A 25,469-nucleotide genomic window follows, 5' to 3' on the forward strand; every position below is an offset into this window, starting at 1 on the left:
TTATCTTTTATTAGAAGATAAATGTGAAAGAGTAAAACTGTACGGTGGCAAAATGACTCTGAATTAAATTTTCCTACTTGAAAAACTAACAGATCTACATTTTATAACGGGGGAAGACTGAAAATAATACCTTATCACTATTAACAATGGCTGATTAAATCAAATAAAGGGCAGGTGATGCGGTTCTAAATACAGAACTACTGGAAATTAGTAAAACATATAACATAGAACTGTGATACATATAAAGTCATGTAGGCAAATGCTACGCAGCATCTACTCAGTTAGAAAGGAACTAGCTTTAGAAAAATCAGAGATGCCATCTGAAAAAAGCACATAAAAGACACAAAACAAAATATACTTATTTAGCATGTTAAAAACAATCACAGCAAAAAAAGTATACAGATAAAAAAGTCATAGGTGACGTAAGAAAATAGTGTGTGTGCATATATTTTTTGCATACATATATATATATATATATATATAAATCTACAGTATTTACCACTGTTGATATATATATATATTTTGGAACAGCTCTGATGCTGCTATCATAAACTAAATTGTACAGCTTGGTTTATTACAAGTCACAGAATCATGGTTTAAAATTGGAATTCACATCCCCAGCTACAGTTTTATATACATTTATTTCTAAGCTTCCACATGATCTGAACCAGGAACCTGGTGGATCGGAGTTTCCGTGCAGTGTTTGACTGCTAATACACTGCATTTGTTTTGCCACTTAATAACATCATTACCAAGTTGATTAAAATTATATTAGGCTCATTATATACATAAAAATATTGTCACATTCACTAGCGAAACAAATGTTACTCTCATTTTAAAAGACATACTTCTGTACCTTGAAAGCTTAAAGCCCCAACTTGCAACAAGAAGAACCATCAATGTTAGGTTTTCTATTCCCTATTGTTCAAATAGGATCAAAGTAATGTTGAAAACAAGCTCTCCAGTGAAACCCAAAGGCATACTTTCTTGGAGTGCCCAAAACTTGGTCAGTGTTTTGGTCATTGTAGTGTAACAGAAGATTTTGAAAGACATTGCTGATTTGTTACCATGAACCTGAATTTTTCACTGAAACAACAACAACAAAAAAGATTTTTGAAAGTATGAGAGTCACGCTATTAAAAAAAAAACAACAACAAAAAACCCACCAAAATCTGAGGTTCCTAGTAATAATCAGGATCATTTTTTACAATTTTACACAGCGATAATTTAATGGCCTACGAGCAGCAATATTCACTGACTACATTCTTTAAAGAAGAGGGCCAGGAAAAGATCATGTAAATGCCTCCCCAGGGCCCTCTGCGGGGAGACTCCAGTCATTTAAGGGGCAGAAGAGAGAAGTAACCATATTGTTAATCTTGCTTTCAAATGAATGTAAAGGAATCTGTTCTGCTGCCCCGTGTGAGTGCTTGATGATCAGTAACTTGCAGCTTCTCCTGCTGGCATCTGCCGGAGGGCTGTGTGTACACTTCCTGGGCATCTGGCAAGGAACACTCTGCTCTGAGCTTTGCGAGGGTCAGACCAGAAAAAAGGGCACAGACGCACAAAAGCTGATCTCTCGGTGAACACGGATACATTGCGCGCTGCACCTTTGGTCATAAAATTAAACTGCCCCGATTTTAAGCACCATTAAGTGGTTAGCCTTTCTCTCCGATGTCTTTAATTTTCAGATTGAAAACTGAATGAGCAATTGAACGAGAAAGCTGAGCATTCCGTGAGATGCTGAATTAAGCCAGGGCAAACCCTCAAGTCAGTTTAGGACCTGGGTTAAAAATATAAGGGGAAAAAAAAACGTGACCAAAAGACAAGGTAGGGAAAAGAAGTAGAATAAATTATTCCATGGATCTAGATGAAAAGTAGTTGGGTTTTTTTTTTAAACATTTCTTTAGCTCTGTGTTCAAACGTGTATGCGTAGATGCATATAGTATCTATTAAAAGACACGTACACTACACATAGCCTTAAAAATATCTATTCTACAGTTTTTCAGTGCTTTGTATCACTACTCAAAATAGAATGGACTAACAGAATACAAATATTCAGATTTTGGAGAAAGATATAAATGAAACTGTGCGTGCATCCCTAAATACTATTGCTATGTTTCCAGGTTAAATTCTTTTTAACAGGTTCAGTGATGATGCAAGTTAAAAGCTCATCTTAAGCAGCATCTAGGTGGGGATGAAATCACTTCCATATATTCTTATTACTGACAAACACGAGAATTGTGCGAGTTGTTCACAACTGTATAAAATACTGCTTTGGCAATTATCAACATAGCAATGTAGGTTTCATATGGTTTCTATTCTCTCGTCTGCAGCAAGTACAGATCAATTCTCACAGCAATACTGATTCCTGGATAGAGAGTCCATCCCGATTCCTGTAGTGATATACTGGAGGCGAGGGCCCTGAATACTGATACCCAGATGAACTGGCATCTTCCAGAGCTGGGGAAGTTCGATACCGCACCGGACTATCTACTGAAACTGCAGGGAGGGTGTGGTCCTGATAGGGGACGTGTTGAAAGGTGGGGTATTTGGGTAAACTGCTTAAGTGGCTACGGTTGGCATCACGAGTCCACGACTGTCCGTGCATCTCCGGTCTCAATGCATAACCAACTTCTGACCATTTTCCGTTATCTGGCAAACAATCCACTGGAGGAAGGAGGAATTTCCCATTCTTTGGTGACCCTGAATTGCCCGAATATCCCCCAGCACCAATATCAACAGGGAGAACTTCTATTCGACTGGACGGCTGAACCAGAGGAGTTGGGCGGCTGTAAGATTTCTCTGGAGAAACATCAGTCGAAAAAGTAGAACCATAAGGTCTCCGGGAAGGATTCACTGGTGTCCCGTGGGGAAACGGTGGAGACACAAAGCTGCTGTTAGCAGCAGGGATGCGTTTTGGAGAACTGCCCTGGTAAGTGGGGGGGTCACTGTAAGATGGGGGGTGCACCGCCCCTTGATCCTCCCCATCTAACTGGGATGGATATTTTGCATAACTCGGAGGCTGTATTTTAAACGTAAACGTGTTCGGGGTTCTAGATGGACTGGAGCTGGGCTCAGCGTGCCTCCTTGGGCTGTGAGTGTAGGCCGCGCCCCTGGGACTCTGGGAGCGCGCCCTCTCCAGCGCCTGCTCCAGGGCCGCGCTGGCTCCGTCCCCGGGCACGTTGTCATACTGCGAGGCGGTGGAGCCACGCTTCCCTTCGTCCGCATCCAGCACCTTCACCTTCTGCCTGACGCTGGGGGCCCGCAGATCAGCGGAACCGGGGACGGTGACTCTCGGTGTGGGGTGTGCGGCCCGACTTCGGCCTTCAATGGCATACTTTGCGGTTTTCTCAATAGCTGAGATATCTGACGGCTTATTCCATTTGGGCACAAACTCCTTCCTGATGTGTGAAGTGGCGTTGCTATTCTGGTTAGCGGCTGCGTGGTTATACTGCCTGGAATTGTCCTGTGGACCCGATGGAAGTCTCCTTTGAAAATCCACCTCTCCTTTAAGCTTTTTACTCTCCTCGTCCACCGACTTCCGCCGCAGCTGCCGTGCCCTCTCGGGGGTACCTGGTCTACTTTGATGGGGAGGGGAATGCTCGTGGGCTTTGTAAGGTGACGAGCCGCTCTCTCTCCTGCCGTCCAGATGTGGACTTGACCTGCCCACACTTCTCTGTCCGTTGCTCAGGTGACTGATGCCAGCTGATTGAGATTCGGGGGGAAGTTGTCCCAAAGGTTTCTTTGGAAATTCATCCTCTTTACCTAAAGGGAAAGATCAATTCATAAGTGACATAAGTGCATGAATAAACGGTATCAGGGCCTCCCTGGTGGCGCAAGTGGTTGAGAGTCCGCCTGCCGATGCAGGGGATACGGGTTCGTGCCCCGGTCTGGGAGGATCCCATGTGCCGCAGAGCGGCTGGGCCCGTGAGCCATGGCCGCTGAGCCTGCGCGTCCGGAGCCTGCGCGTCCGGAGCCTGTGCTCCGCAACGGGGGAGGCCACAACAGTGAGAGGCCCGCATACCGCAAAAAAAAAAAATAAACGGTATCAAATGTAAGAACTACATCATGAATAACTGCTTACTTTTCATGTGTGCACTCAAGCACATGCATATACATACACAGACACACAGAATTTTAGTGGCTTAGGAGAAGCATTTTTTAGAGAGATTCATACTAAGGCATACCAAAACTCAAAGTCTTATTACGCAACGTGCAGATGGGAAAATTTTATAACCTTATGAGCAAGGATCATACAATTGTGTAACATATGATTCTTATATTTTGTTAAGAGAGTTACCTGCTTTTTCATGAATGAGAAGCTGATATTCTCATTTCTATTCCTAAAACAGTCCTGCAGGTCAGTAGTTCAGTGTCTCACCGCTACATTCCTTCCACTTAAGCATACCTCAACGAAAACAGTTCTGGAATCTCAGTAAAATGGTTCTTATCAACCTCAAGCAGGTCTGCCAAGTTTAAAAGTTAACTGATGACCAACTGTGGTCTCCAAGTTATCCCCAAATAGCTTATTACTATTCTCTCAAGTACCTTCCACCGTATACAAAGAAACGGCATTCTCTATTTCCAAATTACTACTCTAAGAGGGTCCTACTTTAAATGCAAAAAAAAAGGGAAAAAGAATACAAAAGAAAGAGAAAATCATATTAGATACTTTTTGTTTTACATTTTAAATAACTAACATGGGAAAACTAATGAGGAATTAAAGGAACGTGCAATAACTTGGGCATTTTGTAAACAGTGTTTAAAATGATCCACGATATGGACTCCACTAAATACCATCCTGAAAAAAACAACAGACTCCACTTGTAAAAATTCCAAGGCTTAAGATGTATGGTTTTTTTTGTCTTCTATTACTACAAAACCGTACATTCTCACTTAAAAATAAGTCATTGCACTCTTCAAATGCTCAGCCACCCACCCACCTAACAAATGTTTCCTGAGGAAAGCCATGAGCCCACCAGCTGTGAGCAGGCGGACACCGCCTCGTTTTTATGTAGCTTACGGTCTAGGTGATGATAACTGTATTATTTACCCACACACCATAATTTTCTTTAAGATGTTAAAATAATTCAATGAGCTTTTCTTTGGGAGGGGAGGGGGCAGAGTATGGTGGCAATGCAATATCCTTTAAATAGTTAAGCCACCACAGTGAGAATTACGGAGCTAAAGATACTTTATGCTTTTCTAATTCAGTGGTCTCGGCATAATCCACATGGTTCCTGCATCTTTCTATAATAAAGACGTTTTATGATATATGGACAGACTATTTTAAGTGATAACCCGAACTTGAAAATGCTTGTCATTGAGAAAAGTTTTGTTTATGAATGTTGCATGTAAAATAGTCTGGAGCATTCCAGTTCAGCCTGACTAGCCTCATATGAAATATCTGGAATTGAGGTGAGAAAGCTGACTCAAATGCAGCCCTAGTCCAGAATATTCACAAGTAGTCATTCAGCCTGTCAGGTTAAAAACGAACAATAAAAATAAAACTAAAATCTATCTGGTGTCCCCCAAGTTTTTATCAGCTCTACAAGTAGTTATCCATTTAGTCCCAAGGAAACATGAATTCCTTCTTTCCTGTAGGAAAATAACCGCAACAAACACAAATTATCTGGAAGATATGATAGAAAACCCGAATGCAGGAATTTTCTTTTCGCCTCCACTCTGACAACTCTCTAAGCACACAACACAGTACTCGGACTGGCCGATTGATATGCCATCACATAATAACATCAGCCTTTTCAGGCTGGCGTGTAGGAAACCTGATGGAAAACATAACCATTAAAAAGAAAAGGAAAACAGTGGCTCCTGGAGAGAGTGCTAATTCATGCCTGCAAGACGCACGTTACAGGGACAGACAGGATCAGCTGTAGAGATCCTCACGCTGAGCCCTCCAAGCCGTCCCACGTCCCCACCACTCGATGGCTCCTGGCAGCCTGCAGAGAGCCGCCAACACTCTACTTCCCATGAAATCATTCTAAATGTTTCTAAAAATTCTCCACAGCGGTATTAAAAAAACAAAAAAAGAAGAACAGATTTCAAGCCACCCGGCTGCTGCAGGTTGCACGCCTTCTCCCTAGAACACCGTCAATCAGTGGAAGCCTCATCTGCTTCTCTCGGCCCAGACCCTGCGTTGGGGTTTCAGTCTTTATCAATTCACAAGTCACGAAAACAGTTGCTTGAAATTAGGTTTTTCGAGGGTTAGCTATCTGCTATGGTTTAAATGTCTGTGTCCCCCTAAAATCCACGTTGAAACTCCCCAGCGTCACCTCCATGTAATGGTGTTTGGAGATGGGGTTTGGGAGGTAATCAGGTCACAGGGTGCAGCCTCGTGATGGGATTAGTGCTCCCACCCTCTCCACAGTGGAGTAATGGACAGGGCCGCCAAGAGAGGTGGGATCTCCTGGGTTTTTCCTCCCCCCCACCAACCGCGGGGACTGCAGCCACAGGTCCCTCTGTGTTGTGGTCGACAGTGGGGTGAGGAGTGGCCCTGGCAGAGCAGGAGGAATGCCCAGCTGGAGAGGCAGTGGTCAGACAGGGGGCTCTGGACCCCGTGCGGGGCAACCCACCTCCTTCTGCTGTCACGCCTGCCCAAATGCACCAGAGGGGGTGACACTGAAGAGGGAAGGAAAGGCCGGTACCTGACTAATGTGAGTGACGTGCTGGGCAGGGCCTGGCACGTGTAGCCCTGGGACAGAGCCACACGCCCTGTGTCCTCTGAGGTGGACGGGGCACCAGAGCAGGGGGCGAGTCACCAGAGACTAGACGTTTGCTTTTTCTCTTCTTCAGCAAGGTCTGTGTCTAAAAACCACCTCCTTGTTAGGGGCTGAATTGTGCCCCCTCAGAATTCCTATGTTGAAGCCCTAACCCCCTGAACCTCAGAAGGTGACTGCATTTGGAAATAAAGCCTTTACAGAGGGGACTAAGGTTAAATGAAGGCCGCGGATGGGCCTCTCATCCAACATGACAGGTGACCGTATAAGAAGAGGCGATGTGGACAGAGACACACACAGAGGAAGGACCACGCGAAGACACAGTGAGAAGGCAGCACCTAAAGCCAGGAGGAGAAGAAACCAACCCTGCCCTCACCTTGATCTTGGACTTCCAGCCTCCAGAATCATGAGAAAATCAATTCTGTTGTTTAAGCCACTGTCTGTGGTGCTTCTGTTATAGCAGCGCACAAGGACTAAGACACTACTCTTCAGTCCACATCCTAAACCTCAAAAATGATTTGCTTTACTAAACACAAATTTTATGGATTGCTTTTCCTGTTAGTGAAAAGTCACATATTTCATTATTTATGATCCTCTGCTTTTATGGTTCTAGGACATTTTCAATGTCAACAATGTAATGAAACCAACTACAGTAATTAAAATTTATTTTAGGGGCTTCCCTGGTGGCGCAGTGGTTGAGAGTCCGCCTGCAGATGCAGGGGACACAGGTTTGTGCCCCGGTCCGGGAAGATCCCACATGCCATGGAGCGGCTGGGCCCATGAGCCATGGCTGCTGAGCCTGCGCGTCCAGAGTCTGTGCTCCGCAATGGAGAGGCCACAACAGTGAGAGGCCCGTGTACCACACACACACACACAAAAATTATTTTACAAAACCAGGTCAAAAAGACAACAACACAATAAATGTGGAGGGTGGACACAGGCAGTAACAGACCCACAGGGGTAACTCGAGTTCCGTTACTTCACAGATTCTTGTGATTTCCTATGGAAACGCAGACATTCAGCTGTAGCTACTTACTGATGCTGATGCTGATAAAGGGCATCTTTGTAAGTGTGGTACCCAGAAGTTAAGCAATATTCTAGGTTTGGAGTAACTGAAACGCAGTACAGTCGGGTTTAATAAGGGACTGATGCAATGGAAGAAACTTTTTAAGAACACTCTACAGTGGTGGTGGGAGGGAGAACATGAGGGGGAAGAGGTACTAGGGGAGAAAACTGAACATCACGTCCTATTCCTGTATTCTAATGTCCACAGATTTCCATCCTGAAATCCTTTGGATACATAAAAGGTCCGTATCAGTAAAGACTAATAGGACACAGGGTAAAAGGCAGGATAACAAAAATAAGGCACATATTTCTCAGGAGAAGGAATAAAAAAGTGAGAAGGAAGTAATGGACTGAGGTGGTAATTTCATGCCTGAAACAAAATGGAAAGGTACGTGTCATCCATACAAGGGAGTTTTAATTTTTCAATACAAAGGGTAAGAAAAGTACTCACCTTACACTTAACACTACTTTATATTCAAGTCAATACACGAATTCTCTAAGGAAGAGACATTAATATTCTATGCATCTACACATTATATTAGAATTAAAAGAAAATTTTAGCATGTTCCATTTACTGAATGGTCAAGAGGCCAAAATCCACACCGGGAAAAAAAAAATCTGTGACTGTTCTAAAATATCAAAAAAGCAGCTTCTTAAAGTTCTTTCATGGTAGCCCATAATACATTTCCCTTTCACCTTAGCAGAAGATAACCTACTTAAAGTGCAGTCCTACTTATTTTGCAGACCTTCCTATAGCATCTAAAATATTAACAGAATTACAAGTAAGGTTTTGACAAAAAGTCCACTCATTCATACGTAATTAATGTGAATTAGAGTAACGACATACATTCAAATAGTACCAAAACATAACGGTTATAAATACCCAAGATCTACGTAGCTATGAAACTAGATACAGCAGGGTTTGGAGAAAAAAAAATCCAGTGCAGACAAAAGGACATTGCGTCTAATTAATTCCTGAATGTCAATCTCTCACTAGGAACTAGGATTCTGTAAGAGGTGCATGGTGGATACCTCGACTGTACAAAGACATTTAAAGGATATGGCCTCTTTGCCCCCATAAAGATTACCAATAAGCATGGAAGAAAGGAAAGTAATTTGAAAAAGGCAGTAGACAAGGATATAAGAAGGAGCCTTCTAAACTGGAAGTGCTTAAGAAACCTAATTCTTCCCAACTTTAAGGACAGTAATGCAAGTTAGGCAAGGAGGCCTTGCTTGGTAAGGGTAAGCTTATCCCCCGGTGCCAGGGCCGGGCCGCAGTGCTGGGAACAGTGCCAGGCTACACCTACTGTCCATAGCGACCTGGGACCAGGGAGCAGGGTAGGGCCACCAGCAGTTGCTGACTGATGACACACGGACTCTGCCACGTCCAGTTTATTCCTGTAAGTGACCCAACCCCTCTGAACAGGGCAGCTCCTCAGCGATTCAAGAGCGAGCAAATGTGCACTTGCTGTTGGCATCTCTAAGGGTCCTCAGGGCCACCGTGACCGTGGGAAGGGCTGTCTCTCAAGAGGAGGAGTGAGAAGGGGGTGGGAAGGAGAGACCAGAGGGGAAAAGAGGGGAAAAGAGAGAAAGAGGGGGGAGGAGGAGGGGAGGGAGAGGACGGGAGACAGAAGGAAGGAGCATGGAGGGCAGCAGGGCCAGGGAGGCCCACGGTGGAGCATCGCCCCCCGGAGGCCGCTGGGGCCCGCGCGTCTGAACGGGTACCTGCTCCTGTTTCTCAAAAACTGAGCAAGGGGCTTCCCTGGTGGCGCAGTGGTTGAGAATCCGCCTGCCGATGCAGGGGACACGGGTTCGTGCCCCGGTCTGGGAAGATCCCACATGCCGCGGAGCGGCTAGACCCGTGAGCCAGGGCCGCTGAGCCTGCGCGTCCGGAGCCTGTGCTCCGCAACGGGAGAGGCCACAGCAGTGAGAGGCCCGCGTACCGCAAAAAAAAAAAAAAAAAAAAAAACTGAGCAAGGCCGAGTCTCGGCAACCACAGCACCAAAACCCAAGGGCCCTGCGCCTGGGGGAGCTGACCTCTGTGTGTAAGTACAAAATCAAGAAGAAAAATCTACCCAACGTCGTTGTAAGGCGATTCTTCTGTGAAGATTAGTTATTGAACTTTCCCTGAGCTGAAGCTGTACTAGGCAGACCCTCCAAGAAGTACATATGCCATCGTCATATTTTCATATGCTAATAAATATCCTCTGCCCTTTCCCACAAAAGTAGATCCAAATATCATTAAACATTCTTGTACAATCTCTTCATAGATACACCTTAACCTACTCGAACTACCTGTCCCCCAAAACACACACCGCTGTACTTGGCCTTTGTTTGGTTTAAGTATCTCCTTTCACCCCTAAGCAACTGAGTCTAAAAGATTCAAGCATAACTGATGTCAAAACAGATGGCTATAAACAGGCAATAAGTACTAATAAATATTATCCACACTTTCATTCTGGACTTCTTTTCGGTAGACATAACATTGTTTTTGCTCACCCCACTCTAGCTCCCTGCCTAAAATTGTGTTCTTCCCTTCTTCCCCTGAAAACCAGGAGTTTAAATGATATTTTTCACTAGTGTTCCATTATGTGAGTGGTGAGTATTTTTATGCCAGTGCCAACAATTAGACTACTCTGCTCAAAAAAAAAAAAAAAAAGGAACTATAGCTTGATATATTTCAGGATAAATGCAAAAATGCTTATTATTTTTTCTTAAATAACTTTTTTCCTTGAAAAAAAAAAAAAAAAGAAAGAAAAAGAAAAGCCACCGAAAAGAATACTCCTAAGCATCCCTAAAGAAATACGGGAAAGAGAGTCTCAAGCCCCTTTGGGCTGGTCCATCTCTGATCTTACTCAGGTCTCTGTCACCACCCAGTGGACACCACACGCAACTACAAGTCTCACAGACTGCCTCCGAAGACATGAGCAGCTTTCTGCGCCCAAGGAGAGACACGTAACTACAGGAAAGCGCTCTCAATGCTCTTCCCTGTGAGCAACTTTCTACTTTTAAATTTCAACAACAGAATACATGTACTCTGACTGTTCTAACGGTTTTCAGTGAGAAATGGTGGGGGCCACTGTCAGGAAAATGCTTCTGGGACAGAATCATCTTATTCCTTTTTCCAGGTTAAATATTAAGTCCACTTGAGGTTTCAAATATTGTCACAAAATTACTGATTTCAAATTTATATCTGAAAAAGAGAGTTTTATTTCTGTTTAATGTACTATCAGCCAGAAGAATATACAATTCAAACACTATTACAGCTTTCAACAAGGTGATCAAAAGAAATACAGTATGCTTTCAAAATTATAGCTATGATAGTTTTAAAAAATCCAAAAAAATTATTGTAGTTAGGCTCATAGGCTGGACTTTCTTTCTAGCAGATTAAACTTCAAAGATAAGGGAAGCTGAAAGGATACAATTATTTAACACATTTATTTTTATAAACCTATTTTAATGCCACATAAATTCAATAGATCTTTGTGAAATAACTTAATTTTTAAAACCTGTACTGTGTGTTTCCTAGGGTTTCAAGTCACAAACACAGTACAAACTGCTGTGCATGTGTAACATCAGTTTCCACTATACAAACAAATAGAAGTGAAAACGCACTCAAACCCTCAAAAAGTGAGACAGAACACATAACTAAACTGACTTGTCTGTGTGTGCAGTCGAGATACAGAAAGGTTCCATCACCTCCAAAAACTGCCTCCCGCTAACCTTTTGTAGACGATAGGTTTTTATATCCTAAAAAACACATTATAGCTTCATTTGTTCATTAAAAAATATCGATTGAATGCCTACTCTACGCCAGGCACTACCCTAGGTGCTGGCGACATGAAGACACGGTCACGGTCCTCCAGGAACTTATTGTCTAGTGCAGACATCAAACTAACTGACACGGGGATGACGCCCAGTGAGTGAGCGGGTGTGGGGACAGATGCACACACAGGGCACGGCACGCACGGTTCCAGCACAAAATACCGGTGACCAAACTCTGCGGCTTTGGGGAGGCGGGGGAGTGGCCGAGTCTTCAGGAAGGAGACAAGGCTTAAGCCAAGCCGTGTGCACTCAGCAGGGTGGACCGGGTCAGAGGCCCCGGTGGTGCGGAGCCCCCTCACCACGTTCCCCCTTAACCGCCAGCATGAGCAGAGCAACATCAACCAGTGTTCCCGTTGTTATTTATCCACCCTTCTCCTTTTATCCCCACCCTACTCTCCATCCCCTTTCTACCATTTCCTAGTAAAAGATCTTACAAACGACTGATACCAGGTTTCCGCATGTGTAAGGTGAGGACGAGTACTTTTTCTTATAGTTATTTTAAGGATTAAATGAGACAGTGCATGTGGTATGTGGCAGAGAGCAAGCATTCAATACATACTAGTTGCTAGTCAGATGCTAAATCATCCCATTCCATTACACAGGTTTTGACATTTTATTCTCGTGTTTAAATAGTTCTATTATATACATATTTTTTTTTCTTTATGTGTCTTTTACTAAAACTTGTCTTAAACTCTTTTTAAAAGTAGGCAAGACATTTATAAATAAATGTTGGAATAGCAAGAATATAGTTTATAACTGCTGTTCCAAATACATTCCCTGTTACAGGAAAGAATTAGTAGAAAAGGGACATCATCACACTGCACGAGAAAGGGGTGACCTTCCAGAGCAGAGGTGATGGTCTCGCAGGGCCCAGGCCCACACTCCATTATTGCTGTGATGGCTTGTTTTCTAGTGAATCCTGAAGACCCAGAACAAACCTTGGAGAACACGGATTAGACCCCTTGCAATTAAATAACTAAAAGCAGAGCATTTTGGTTTTTAGCAAAGGTGTGTTCTTAAAACTTCTTTCTACTGTGCTCTCTCCACATTTTCTTTTTTTCTCTTCCACTCACCCGGTATCACCCTCCATCCATCTTCCCCCATTTATCCTGTTTCTAGCTCTATTATGACCCTATCCACACTCTATTATTATTGTGTAAATTCTGTCTCTCCTCTGTGCACCCTGAGAGCAAGAAGCACGTCTTTCTTTTCAGTTAAATCCCCAACAGAGCACCTAGCAGAAAACCTAACAGGTGGTACTGGAAGATGTTTTGAAATAAGTGAATAACATATATTATTTATCCTGCAACATACTGCCAAGAGCCCTGGATCAGCAGTCAGGAAACTCGGACTCTAGTGACAGCAGGAATGCTGGGTCTGCAGGTTCTGCAGCTTCAGAGTTAGCATTTTAGTATCAGTTTCCTCTTCTAGAAAATGGGACTTTTTACTTGCTCTGTTACTGCGTATGGTTCCACAAAATGAGATGATGAAAGTAAAAAGCGCTTATTGTTATGGTAGCTTAAAGCACCATGGTCACTTCTGTTGAAATAACATTATTTGTATATCAAACTTCCTAAATTTAAGTAGGGACTCTATTAGGAGAGGCAGATTTAATTAATATGTTTATTCAATTTTTCTTAAAATCGAAGATTTTAAGAAATCTGATTTACATGATGTCATCACAAGTATGCTGCTGTTTTCAAACAGAAATGGCCCATGTTAATTAACTGCACCGTGTCTTCCAATCTTAATTGTAAGTTACACAATAAGAGTCTGGCTATTTCCTTACCAGGTTCTGGAAGGTCTAACTTTGCCCGCTTTAGTTCTACCATAGAAATCTGGAGCTGCTCTATTACAAAGTCGTCTTCGAAGAAAAAATCCTTTGCCAAGGTCTCCTGAAGAAATTCCACAAGTTCTTCCATAGACAATTTCATAAGATGTTCTGAGAAAGGATGAAAAAGGTAAACAACAGCTACTTTAGGTTGAGAATATAATGTATTCTATTCTGATGTATGTTTTTAAAAGGGCACAGCACACAATTTATACATGGCCTTGTGAATTTCACCGAAACTGAGTAAGACGAACATCTTTTCTGATATTAAAGCAGTCACAGAGAAAAGCAGGTACCCCTGGGGGCTTGGGGACAGGCAAATGCTGCTAAATACCTTCTCGTTGGTGTAAGAATAACTGGACCTGGGTATTAATATTCCTCCAGAGCCACCCAGGATGACATGTGCGCTTTCTGTTTCACTGATACGGAGCTCCAACTGCTATAGGCACATCCACTTCTAGGTCTGTATTTTAACTGTCTCAGAATTTCTCAAAAATCTGGATTATTAATTTTATTTGTATTTCTATTTATGAAAAAATTCAAATTACAGATACAAAGCAGAAAGTAAAAATCAGCTAAGATCCACTACTAGCCAATGACCTACAAGCAGATGTATGTACACGTGTATCAATTTACAAAAATAAATGATACTCTCCATGTTATTCACCTCCTTGTTTTTCCCCCACTCGATGGCGTACATCACTGATACCTCTCACTTCAACAAACATGATTTTATACCACCATCATTAACTATGTAAGAGTCCATTGTATTGTACGCTCTATACTTTACTTAATTGGTCTTCTGATATTGGGCATTTAGGTTGCTTCTAATTATTTTTTTACTGTTTAAAATCACTGTGTGATTTTTTTTTTATTTTTTATTAACAATGTCTCTAAATATTGGTAAGGCCATCAGGAAAAAAAACAAGAAAAAAATCTTACGAGCTTCAGCTAACTATTGGTCCAGACAGTTTTTGAAGGTTTATATGGTGAAGGAACTTCATGTAAGTCCCTGAGCTGTGTCTTCCTAACAAGAAAAAATACACAGCAGCAGACAAAGGTTTTCCACAGCTTATTTAATCTAATGACATGGTAGGATATAAACTAACTGTTATGCTTAAAGTTTATTTACAAAAGGTAGAGAAACTTTTTACTTGTCAAAGTTAAGTAAGAGTCTGAAGTAAAACATAAGTTAAGAGGAGGAAGAGAGCTATAGGGAAATATAACATCATGTTTTTACTTTCTCACTGCTTAGGGAACATTAAACTAATAATGTTTAAACTAACTAATGTAAACTAAACTAATGATGTTTAGTATACTAAGAGTATACTTTTGCTCTACATTTTTGTCAGTTCATAATCCAGAAAGAGAGAAAAGAAGTAAAGGGGGTGAGAGGAGAGACTGATTGATTGATTGATTTCCTGTGGTTATGATAGACCCCGAGTCTTGGGAGATAATTCATTGCCAAATTGTTTCGTCTTGGTGCTGTGGTTTGCGTGTTGGGGGAGGGAGGGAAATGGACCACAACACTTCTGAATCCTCTTCTTTCAGAGTAAACTATACAGTCGTGGATTTAAAGTTTCATTCCAACCTAGAATTTGGATAATCTGGTGCTCCTGAAGGCCACGCTTTTCAAGTAAGCAATCAAGCAATCTCATATCAAAGTAGCTAACACATTCTTAGAACAAAGCCAAGCACAGCAGGGAGAAAAACTATAAAACATGACCCCAAGCACTCAATTAGCTTATAAGTTATGGGGGCAACTGAAGAGATGATCATTCAAGAACAAGGTAAGATGCAGAGTATACAACAAACGTGAACCTAGGCTGTGCCCTAGGCTGGAAGTGTTGTGTGAGGTTCCAAAGCTTCAAGTGACTCTCTTTTCTGCATTGTTACAAGAAGAGTCACCAAAGTTTTAAGGTTGGGTTGAGACTTTAAGATGAATAAGGTTCTTCATATTCATAAAGAGAAACTCTCATTCCTTGACTTAAGGAATTCCTTGACTTAAGGCACAGCATATCAAATTTACAGAGCCCTTGAAATATTGCAACTGAAGGCTTTTAAAAGCCTTGTGTTACATTTGGGCAACTGTGGACATGGACTGTACTTGCTTCAGAGGCCGCAAAGCAGCCAAACAGGGAGATGAGCTGGAGGTTCCCCATCTCTGGTCTACAGCGTGGGGCTGGATGCTTTTTTCCTGGGTGAAGGACACAGTAAAGGAAAATGTCCTCACTAGCCCTTTTAGTTAAGGGGCCTGGCTTCTTTGGTCTCTCCCTTTTCCTACTACAAACCTGAGATTCAGACCAATGAAAAGAAATAAGGGATCCCCCATGGAAACAAATAACTAACAGGAATATTATTATTAGTGAAACATATATACACTGCATTCCACTGAAGTGTGAAGATGAAAATGATGTAGAGAAAAAAATCAAAGACGTTTTCCAATGTAGTAAGCTTCTGGTCATGAGGAAGAACCAATGAAAGTAAAGTGCCAACTGAAGATAATTTCACTGATTTCCAAGAATTTTTTAAACTCATTACTGAAAGAAAATGAATTTGAATTTGGGTGGGTAATGAGAAATCAAAGTTAAAACAAGGCTAGATTTTTGTGAAATCTTTATAATTAAACATTTTCTTACTTCTGTGTAATTTTAAGATTGTGTAAGACATAGCAGTAAGAATTCGTTCTCCTTCAAAGATATAGATGTCCCATATTCTGAGGTTTAGTGTAAAGGGAGTCTACAATTAAAACAAAACAGAAATAAGATTAACAGTTTGCCCTTGGCTGGTATTTGTAATTTTATGATTGGGCTTTGTAAATAAATACTCACCCGATCAAGGAAACATTGGAAAAACCATTTCATTGTGTAAAAACTTGTGTAGATTTCTTGAGAATCCTGGAAAAAACAAAGACTTCACAACTTCTGGATTGCAGCACACAGAACATGACAATATAATACTAAAAGTTAGGCAGGTTTCTGGAGGTAGCTGTCACAGCTAAACAAAACCAGTCATTACAAATCTCTTTTGTGCTGGAGTAGTTCCACTTCTTCTCTCCTGACTCCCTCTTCTCCCTCAATTTTACTTTTGAAAATCACCCTGAGAATAAACCCTTCATAAGATAGGATTGTAATACAACACTTTGCTTCTCTTTAATATATTCTAAAGGGACGTATCCTTGCTTTACTAAATTACCGTGTTTTACAGGACAGCATGTATATGGTTCACTGAGGATGAGTTTGTATGACCCTGAAAATATCTTAGTGTGATTACAAAACCTCCCAAATCACTGAGAAATCACACATCCTTAGAAACTATACTGTTCGTATATATCAGCTTCAAAGTTTGATTCTATGAGTTAGGGCTGTGATAGTTCATCCGTACTAAATTTCACAAATCTAACGTCCTTTGAACAACAAGGAATTACAACTGCTCAGTAAATGACATGGACAAGACTATAAATCAATAGGGTAATTGGGACCAATGGCTGCACTCAAGTCTTCTAGCTTTATTCTTGGTGTAGGTGGGTGTAAGTCAATGTCACATCTACCTACCAAGTGCTGCTTAAGCTTGGACAAAAATTTATTCAGTATTTTTTCATGATGTTCTTGAAACCTCAAGAGTTTGGGAAAACCATGGACAAAAAATCCTAGAATATAAACATAAAAACAATACTTCATAAACAATACCAACAGAAATCTCTATTTTAAAGTGCAACATACTTCTTTCATCTTTTAACTGTCAACAACAACAAGAACAACGAATTCAGTAATCACCCAGATATTTTTCCTCCCCTCCAAGGAAACAATTGTGTATAAGCTTTGGTTAATGAAACTTACAGTCTAGTATGTGTTTGCTAAGGATCTTCTATATCCTTGTAAAAGTATAAAAGAGGGCAGAATATTTCTGAATTAAGAGGGAAACTAAGAAAAAATGGAAACTGAGGCCATGTATCAAGATTATCTGTTCTCTTGAAGTACTGGGTCATGTCTTATATGTACACATTTTTATAAGTTATTCTAATCTTGATTACGTATTTTGTTTTACCATTAATACATTACATAACAAACATTTTATTACCCTTTTCAGGCTTACTCCAGTACCATGCCAAGGTTATTATCACTTTTTAATCCTTTCTATAAGTGATACTTAACATCAGCTAAAACATACGGGCACTATATGATCGATGTTAATATAGTCTATCCCAACTGATTATACAATATAATCTATAAGATTTCTAGGAAGTAACTGTAAATGGGAAGTTAGTATTAATTTTGTGTATTTAAGTCATGGAACTTTACATCTATTTTCATTCAAAAATTTCCTTTCAGATATTCTATATAATCTGTTAAAAAGGATGCATACACAATGAATTTATGATTTATCCACACTGGCGTTTTCCAACCTGGGTTCTACTTAACTTCGAAAGATGTTACTAAATGTTCTGTTTTTAAAAGAATCCAGGAGAAACACTGTGTGTTATATATACCTTTCTTGCCTATGTTCACGAGGCATATGAACTTCTGAATGTTTCTAAGTTGCTTTATGGACTAAAGAAACCTGGTTTTCTTCGTTTAGCTCATCTCCCAGCCTTACTGGCTCTTGGAGTCCATTTTTGCACACAGCACACCTGTTTCCAAAAAGTGAAACTAGGTCCCTCCAAGAACCCAAGGAACACACTGCTGGGAAACACAGCTTTACAATCTTCAGGGAAGGGCTACTTCTTAGCTAATTCTCTGCTTTCTAAGGCGCATGTAGAACTTCCCAGACAGCAACTTCCTCCTTAATAACACTGTCTACTGAAGTGAGTCCATAAAAAAAATCCATGTCTCTCTTTCTGTGCCACTTTCATGGTCAATTTGATAGGAATAGGAGTTGGAAGAATTTCAAGAAAAAGTCTGATTTTGAAAAAGGCAATCCCTTCAGTAATATAAAAGTGCTCAAGGGTGCTAAGATACCCAACTCTGCTTCACTTTTCAGTGGTGTCCCAGACTTGATATTTTAAATCTCATTTTCTTCAGCCCTCACTTTATTCTACACATTTGTAAGTGATACCACCTTCATATAGGAAATGCAAAGAACTGAGGTAACCTTCAGTTATATAACTTCACAGGCAGACCTTGAAACAAATATCTCTAAGTACAAACTTACCCATAATAATGACCTAAACTGCTTTGGTAATGTAAATGTTAGGATAGTAAAATTAATACTGCTTTACAGATTAGACTGGTGACAATAATTACTGAAAGCAAGCTATCAGGTTTGTTTAAAAGAATGAATTTTCTAAAATTGGGCGGTATTCCACATAATTACATACTACTTAAACCGTAACATTCCACTGTACTTCAAGATATATCAGCAACACCATCTCAGGGTAAAGCAAAATGAAGACTGATAAGGAAGAGTTATTCTTCTTCAAGATGCCTTTTGAAATGATACTGTCTATTGGATGGCAGTTCAATATAATGTGTCTTACTACTGGAGTCTCTTTATGGGATGTAAAGTGACCAGAAACAGTTATCATGCAGATAGTATTTATTTTTTAAAAGATTCACAGGGAACACTGAGGGAGAAACAGACAGACAGACACACAGACACACACACACACACACAATGCCCCCACAATAACCATATGGTAAGAATGTGAGATTTAATAAACTATGGACTATGGAAGGTCATACTTTTGAAAATTTAAAATATTACTTTAATATGTGGCAGGTTCGCTACCACATAAAGCTTTAACATTCACAAACAGAACTAAGATGGTCCATTCTCAGAGTGATTAGTGTTAAAACTGTTTTTAATTTGGTATTATCACACTCAGTGGCACTGGGAGAATAATTTTGTATTATATGAACAAATGCCACTTTTATTTCCAAGAGAAGCTGCAATCCAAACTCTCGCAAGTAAAGTTTACTGCGTATGCTTGGCAAATATAACGAAAACGTTATTAAAAACCTTCTTCTAACTTGAAAACCAAAAAATTATGCACGTTTTGAAATATTAAATAATAAAGTGCCCAGAATATGTTATCAGCCTTTTTACTGTAAAATGGAGTCAACTTTAAGGCTGAAAGAAGTGAAACACACACATGAAATACAAAACTACTTAATTACAGTGTACCTTTCCTTTAAACACCTAAGTGTCATTTCTCAATTAATATTCTTTGACAAAGAAGTATACATCATAATATCCAGTCAATAGTAGACATTTCACTGAATGCATGACTGTCTAAAAGTTTTGATCAAAAGCTCTCAATAATTCAGTTTTTCCTAAATTCTTCTAAACGTAAATTAGTTTCTCCTGACTGGGCCAAGTAAGGAAAGAGTTTTAAAATGTCAACAGTATACTTTGTAGTAAACATGAAGGAATATAAATGTGAACAGAAAAGTTTAGAAATAGAGAAGAGTTAAATAAGAAACTAGTAACAAACACTAATGAATTAAAGAAGCCCCTAAACATTTTTTTGGACTTAACCCTACCAAGCATCTTCCAAAGTCTGACTTTGTTTGAATTTGCCTTTTCCCCCCTCCCTTGTTTGTTGCTGATGATCAACTATGGGGTTTTCTTACCATGCATGGCATGTTTGGGGCCCGAGAACAGTTTGACCAGGGCCCAGAAGGCATCTTCTTCATTCATATACATGAGGAGTAAAGCTGTGATCTGGCTCATCCCCTGACAGTATCCAACTTCCTAAAGAGAAAATGAGAACAGAGAAACTGGGGGTTTTCAGATCGAATTACATGTACATGCACATATAAAAAACTGATGTAGAAAATAATCAGAAAATGCCTAAACACATTATTTAATGGAAATTCTATAGAGAAATATTACAATCTCAACAGCACTGAGCCACATACTATCAAAGAACGCACCTGGTATTGGAGAATAAATGAAGAAGTACAGGCAAGTTTAACCTGCGCGGATTTTACTGAGCCCTGTTCAGTACCATTACACCTTCTGTAAAGGCTGTTTATTTTTCTGTTTTGTGTGTGATTCTCAGCTCAGTAGTCCTCTTCTTTGCTCAGATGCTGGCAAATTTCTCTCCTCATATAGTTCCCAAATTTGCTGTCTTTTCTCCTCTAGACTTCCGGACCCTTATACAGACACATTGTGGGGTACCTATCCAGCCTATGCTCCTTCCCTGAGAACTGCCCACTCCCCCCAGAATCCCTGCTTATAACATGGCCTTAGAGATTCATGTCTGTGCCGTGTGAACCAAAGCTGACGGAGCAGAGGACACCTGGCCCCAGGGAACCACTAATTGGCTGCAAGACTAATTTACTAATTTCTCTAAGAAAAATGAATAAAGCCAGAGACTGCAATCTGATGGTGGTATGTACTTGAACAGAATGGTCATGCTGAGTCCATGGGTGCAATACTAGCCTTGGAAAACAGATAAGCAGACAAAGAAAGCAATCTGGAGAGAGAAACAGTGGAACGAACAGTTCCCAGAGACAATCAGAATTACCACATGGCCACAGAGTGGAAGAGAGAGAAAGGGAAGCTCTTCTCACTGGAGGCTTCTCACTCTCCAGCTCCAACACCCCTGAGCTTCATTTCTATGAGAAGTCCCTGTAATCAATCCCTTTTTAACTTGCCCTTATTTGACTGAATTTCTGTCCCTTGTAACTTAAAGGTTTTGACTATAACAGAAATGATACACCCCAAAGTTCAAGGTGTCCTTCCTGGAATCTAGTCAACAAGCATTTATTTGGCATCTACACTGGTTTCGACACTAGTTGATCTTTCCCCCCAAATCTCTCTCCCCGCAGAGTAATCAATGCCTTAAGAATAACATGTTCTAATACCGAAAAGCTTAGTTTTGGCCTACTCCAGGAGACAGCAAGTAGGTACATATGGTCTCCCACCTGGACCTCACTGAATAAATGAAATGTGATCCTGAAAGGCAACCTCCCCGGGCAATGAGGAGTCACCACGAGTCAGGCAGAAGTTAACCTAGCTACAACTTCCTGTCCTTCTAGCCTGCTCATTCCAGTCCTACTTGCTTAAAATAAAAACAAGACAAACAGCAACACAAAACGTAACAAAACAGTCTGGAGAAAGAGGGGGAAAGTGAGCTTTGCTGTCATACTGTGGTTTTTCCACTTCCCAACCAGCTCTGCTCTAAGACACCAGGGGGGCCACAGGAGCCTCAAGAAGATCCACAGACACCTGGAGACCATCCAGTCCTGAGATGAAGCAATGCAGGCCAAAAGGGCCTTGTCAGGAGGGAGGCCCAAAGATCTCCTCCAGGTGCTCAGAGCACAACTCAAAAAGCTGTGGGCAGGCGTGCTCCAACTTACCGTATTGTAGATAGAATATGCAGCAAGAACGTGGAACAGGGATTGCTGCCTAGAAAAAGAAATTTACATTGAACACAATTTAGTTTTTTTCACATATTTTTAAAATTATAAACTTAAAAAAATAAACAAGTTTGACTGAAGATAAACAGATAATCCAGATTAAACTACTACTATAATAAGGAAATGATCCCCGAGCTCAAATTTAAACAATACGGTCTAAACTTGAGGCTAAATTTGACAGAAAGGATTTATAGCAAAAAGCATGAAGGGCTTCACAGTTTCTTCAATTTGCTCCCCTCTTTCACTGAACTACTCTCACTATAGAATCATCCCCATAGAAGGAGCCGGCTGGACGGAGCTGCGGACTGGCCTTCTGAAGACTCACTCACACTGCCAGCTCCGAGAAGTACCTTGCAAGGGGAGGCATGTCCCCCAGGAGGCGGTATACACCCGAAATCAGCCTCCAGCACCAGCGATGCCTCTCCCAGGATCCAGGGGTGGGAACGGGAGTGGCTCCACACACCGTTACCTCTCGGGTCCACTAACAACATGCTTGGCTCCGCTGCTCTAGAGGTCCTGGCTCCAAAGAGAGGAATGTCCCCACCAGGAGACACAATGATTCCACTGAACTGGAAGCCGAGACGGCCACCCGGCCACTCTGGGCTCCTCATGCCTCCGAATCAACAGGCAAAGAAGGAGGTGACTGTACCGGCTGGAGGGACTGATCCAGACCACTAAGGGGAAGGGGGTGCTAGGACACAGTGGACGTAAGCAGGAGCACGTCTAGAACACAGAAGACACTTAAGGTGCCTCTGAGTATAACCAAACCCTGTGATTAAAGTCAACGGATAACCTCCACAAGCAAATTCAGGCAGGACTGCTAATGGTCCAGACTCTTCAGGAATAAAGGTTTAGGTTGCCCCACCAGGCAAAGAACCACGGCCAGCCGAGGCACTTGCTGAGGGCAAAGGGAATATGGGGTGGGTAGTGGGAAGGTAAGTAACCAACCAGCAGTGACCACGTGCCCAGTCGCAGAACTGCTGACTATATCTGTTTTGAGCATTTCCTTATTTTGATATCAGTGTATATATTTTAATGTGTTTTCTTCCTTCTCTTTTCCTTATCATCTAACGTAAGATGTTTAATAGTTGACTTTATATCACAGAATTTAGGTTACACATATCGACGCAAGAAGAGTAAACACTGCCCAAGGGCACTGCATCTTTTCATGGGGAGGGGGTTAGCACATTTTCAGTCTTAAGTAGAATAGCTGTACCATGTTAGGCAAAGCATGCCTTTAACGTCTTTATGCGGAAATTAAGTTGACAAGGGTGGACTGTGATGGTTAGCTTTACATGTCCACTTGGCCGGGCTACAACCCCCAGTTATTCAAACCCTAATGTAGGTGCTGCTGTAGAAAAGGTGCTTTGTAAATGTCATTAAAGTACACAGTCAATTGACGTGAAGTAGGGAAGAGTACCCTAGATGATCTGGGAAGCCCTGGGTCAAGCAGTCAAAAGGCCGGAAGAGCAGATCTGAGGCTTCCCTGAAGGAGGGATTCCTCCCGTGGACCGCAGCTTCGCTCGCGCCCACCCGAGAGCTCCAGCTGCCCCTCCTGACAGCCTGCCCTACAGATCCTGAACTTGCCGAGTCAGTCCCCGCAACTGTGTAAGCCGATTCCCCACGATAAATCCCTTAGTTTACATCTCTTACTGGTTTCTTTTTCTCTGGTTGAACCTTAACTGATACGGAGGTCAGCAAAACTGTACCTTTCATTCCTAAACTGTCATAGTCATTTCATTTGCGTATTTCCCATTATTTTAGTTTCACCTTTGCGTGGAGTCAAGGGTCTAAGAATGTATTTATTGCTGACACAGCTCTCAAAAAGTAACACAAGCTCTCATTTCTTTTCTAACACTTTTAATAAAAGTATCTACCATATATTTAAGAATTCCCAGATCATAAAATGATTTATAGCAATTTTATAGCACCTACTATGTCAAAGGTTAAAAATTTAAGTTAAATTAGCTCCTGAATTGTATACAATATGGAACAAATGATCCACCAAAACTTAAACCCTTAGAATTGGAATCAAAATGATCGCCTATACAAGACATTCCAAACACTGACATTTCAAATTGATAAAGACTATTTGTAAATGCTATTCATAGTTCATAATATTAAACTTTACTTACTTCACACCATATCTGTCTCTAAACATGATATGGTCCCTAAATGTGCGGTTGACATCAAGGTCTATTTGTCTGATATCAGGTGAACAACCCCGTGCTCTGTGTTTTAATTTCTGAAGAGGAAAAACAGGGGAAGAAAGCACATTTTTATGGAAATCGGTTGTCAAAAAGCCTATGACAAATGGTAAAATAATTCTCTTTAAACAACTTTTTTTGACTTAGGAAAGCCATTTCCATGGTTCAAAAATGAAAACAATATGAAAAGGTGCACAATGAAAGGTTTCTCTCCATCCCCACCCCCTCCTCTCCCTTCTCCCACCCCCTCCTCTCCCTCCCATCCTGCCAGTACAGTTAGATTTTCATTTTGGATGGAGAGCGTTTTGGAGTTTGTGTTCCTAACACTCTTCACAGCTGAGCCATGCAGTTCACTATGCCTCCTTTCTTCTTTCTAGCACAATGTTCTTGTTTTCCTTGGGGCTTATCATTGCCTTGTTTCTTGATTTGCTTCATTTTCTACATATGCGTCGCTAATTCAATCCAAACTCACCTTAAGTTGCATCAACCTCTCCTGGTGCTATTCTAACAGAACAGGCACCCTCCCTGCAGACCTGGCTTCCAGAGCTTTTGGACCCGCTACTCAGTGGGGGTCTCGGGGGTCTCCCTTCACCATCTGCTAGGCCTTCCTTTGCTTGGGTCCCCTGTCTCCTGCATCTCACATCTTTCTTGGTTTATTCCCTTGTTCTGGAGGAGCTTGTCCTCCAGTAGCTCCTGTGAAAGGGCGCGTGGGAGATAAATTTTGTGACACTTTGAATGTCTGATAAATCTATCTTCTTTCTTAGCTATTTGGCTATTTTAGAATTCTAAGTCAGAAAATATTTTTGCTCAAAAGGCACCGCCTTCACTGTCTTCTAGCTTCCAGTGTTGCCATTCTAATTCTTCTTTACATGAAATCTATTTTTTTCCTCTCGAGAAGCTTATAGGAGCTTCTATCTTCAAGTTTAGAAACTTGCAATTTCTGTGCTTGGCTTGGATCTATTTTTAGCCACAGGTTTGGGCACCTGATGGATCTTTTCAATCGTAAAAACTCACTGATTTGAGTTTTGACTTCACAATCTATTTTCTGGGAAATTTCTTCACTTGTTATTTTCAAACCCTCCTCTAGAATTTTCCATTTCTATTATCATTTTTTATATTCATAAGCTCTGCTGTTCTCTAATGTTCCTTTTATAGCATCCTCTACTTGTTTTATGGACACAATATCTCTTTTTATCCCTCTGAAGACCCCAGCAATAGCTCTTCCGTTTTCTTCTTGCTGTACAGTCTGTTTCTCACAAATTGCTTTTTCTACTTGTTCTTTATTTTCCATGTTAGCTCCTAGCTCCTCTCCTCACTCATATTTGAAAGAAGACATGAGAAAGCTGATGGAAAGCGCTATGTGCAGACGTGGGGCTTCAAGCTCTGTCTTCACTGTAGAGTGATCTGGCTGGTTTCACTGGGCTTCCCTTGAAGTCAGGAG

General features: G+C 41.2%; 1 protein-coding gene across 1 annotated transcript in view; it reads right to left on the reverse strand.

Annotated features, from left to right (window-relative positions):
• Positions 1-415: 415 nt before the first annotated feature.
• USP6NL (USP6 N-terminal like) overlaps positions 416-25,469 on the reverse strand; it is a 156,044-nt gene continuing 130,990 nt past the window's right edge. The window contains exons 9-16 of the mRNA XM_060097602.1: positions 23,957-24,066; positions 21,762-21,810; positions 20,028-20,148; positions 17,010-17,104; positions 16,287-16,352; positions 16,095-16,194; positions 13,414-13,566; positions 416-3,765 (exon numbers count right to left, since the gene is read on the reverse strand). Coding sequence (XP_059953585.1) covers positions 2,351-3,765; positions 13,414-13,566; positions 16,095-16,194; positions 16,287-16,352; positions 17,010-17,104; positions 20,028-20,148; positions 21,762-21,810; positions 23,957-24,066 — 2,109 coding nt within the window. The 3' untranslated portion in view covers positions 416-2,350. The remainder of the gene's footprint in view (positions 3,766-13,413; positions 13,567-16,094; positions 16,195-16,286; positions 16,353-17,009; positions 17,105-20,027; positions 20,149-21,761; positions 21,811-23,956; positions 24,067-25,469) is intronic.

The sequence above is a fragment of the Mesoplodon densirostris genome, chromosome 4 (genome assembly GCF_025265405.1).
Source record: "Mesoplodon densirostris isolate mMesDen1 chromosome 4, mMesDen1 primary haplotype, whole genome shotgun sequence".
NCBI lineage: Eukaryota > Metazoa > Chordata > Mammalia > Artiodactyla > Ziphiidae > Mesoplodon > Mesoplodon densirostris.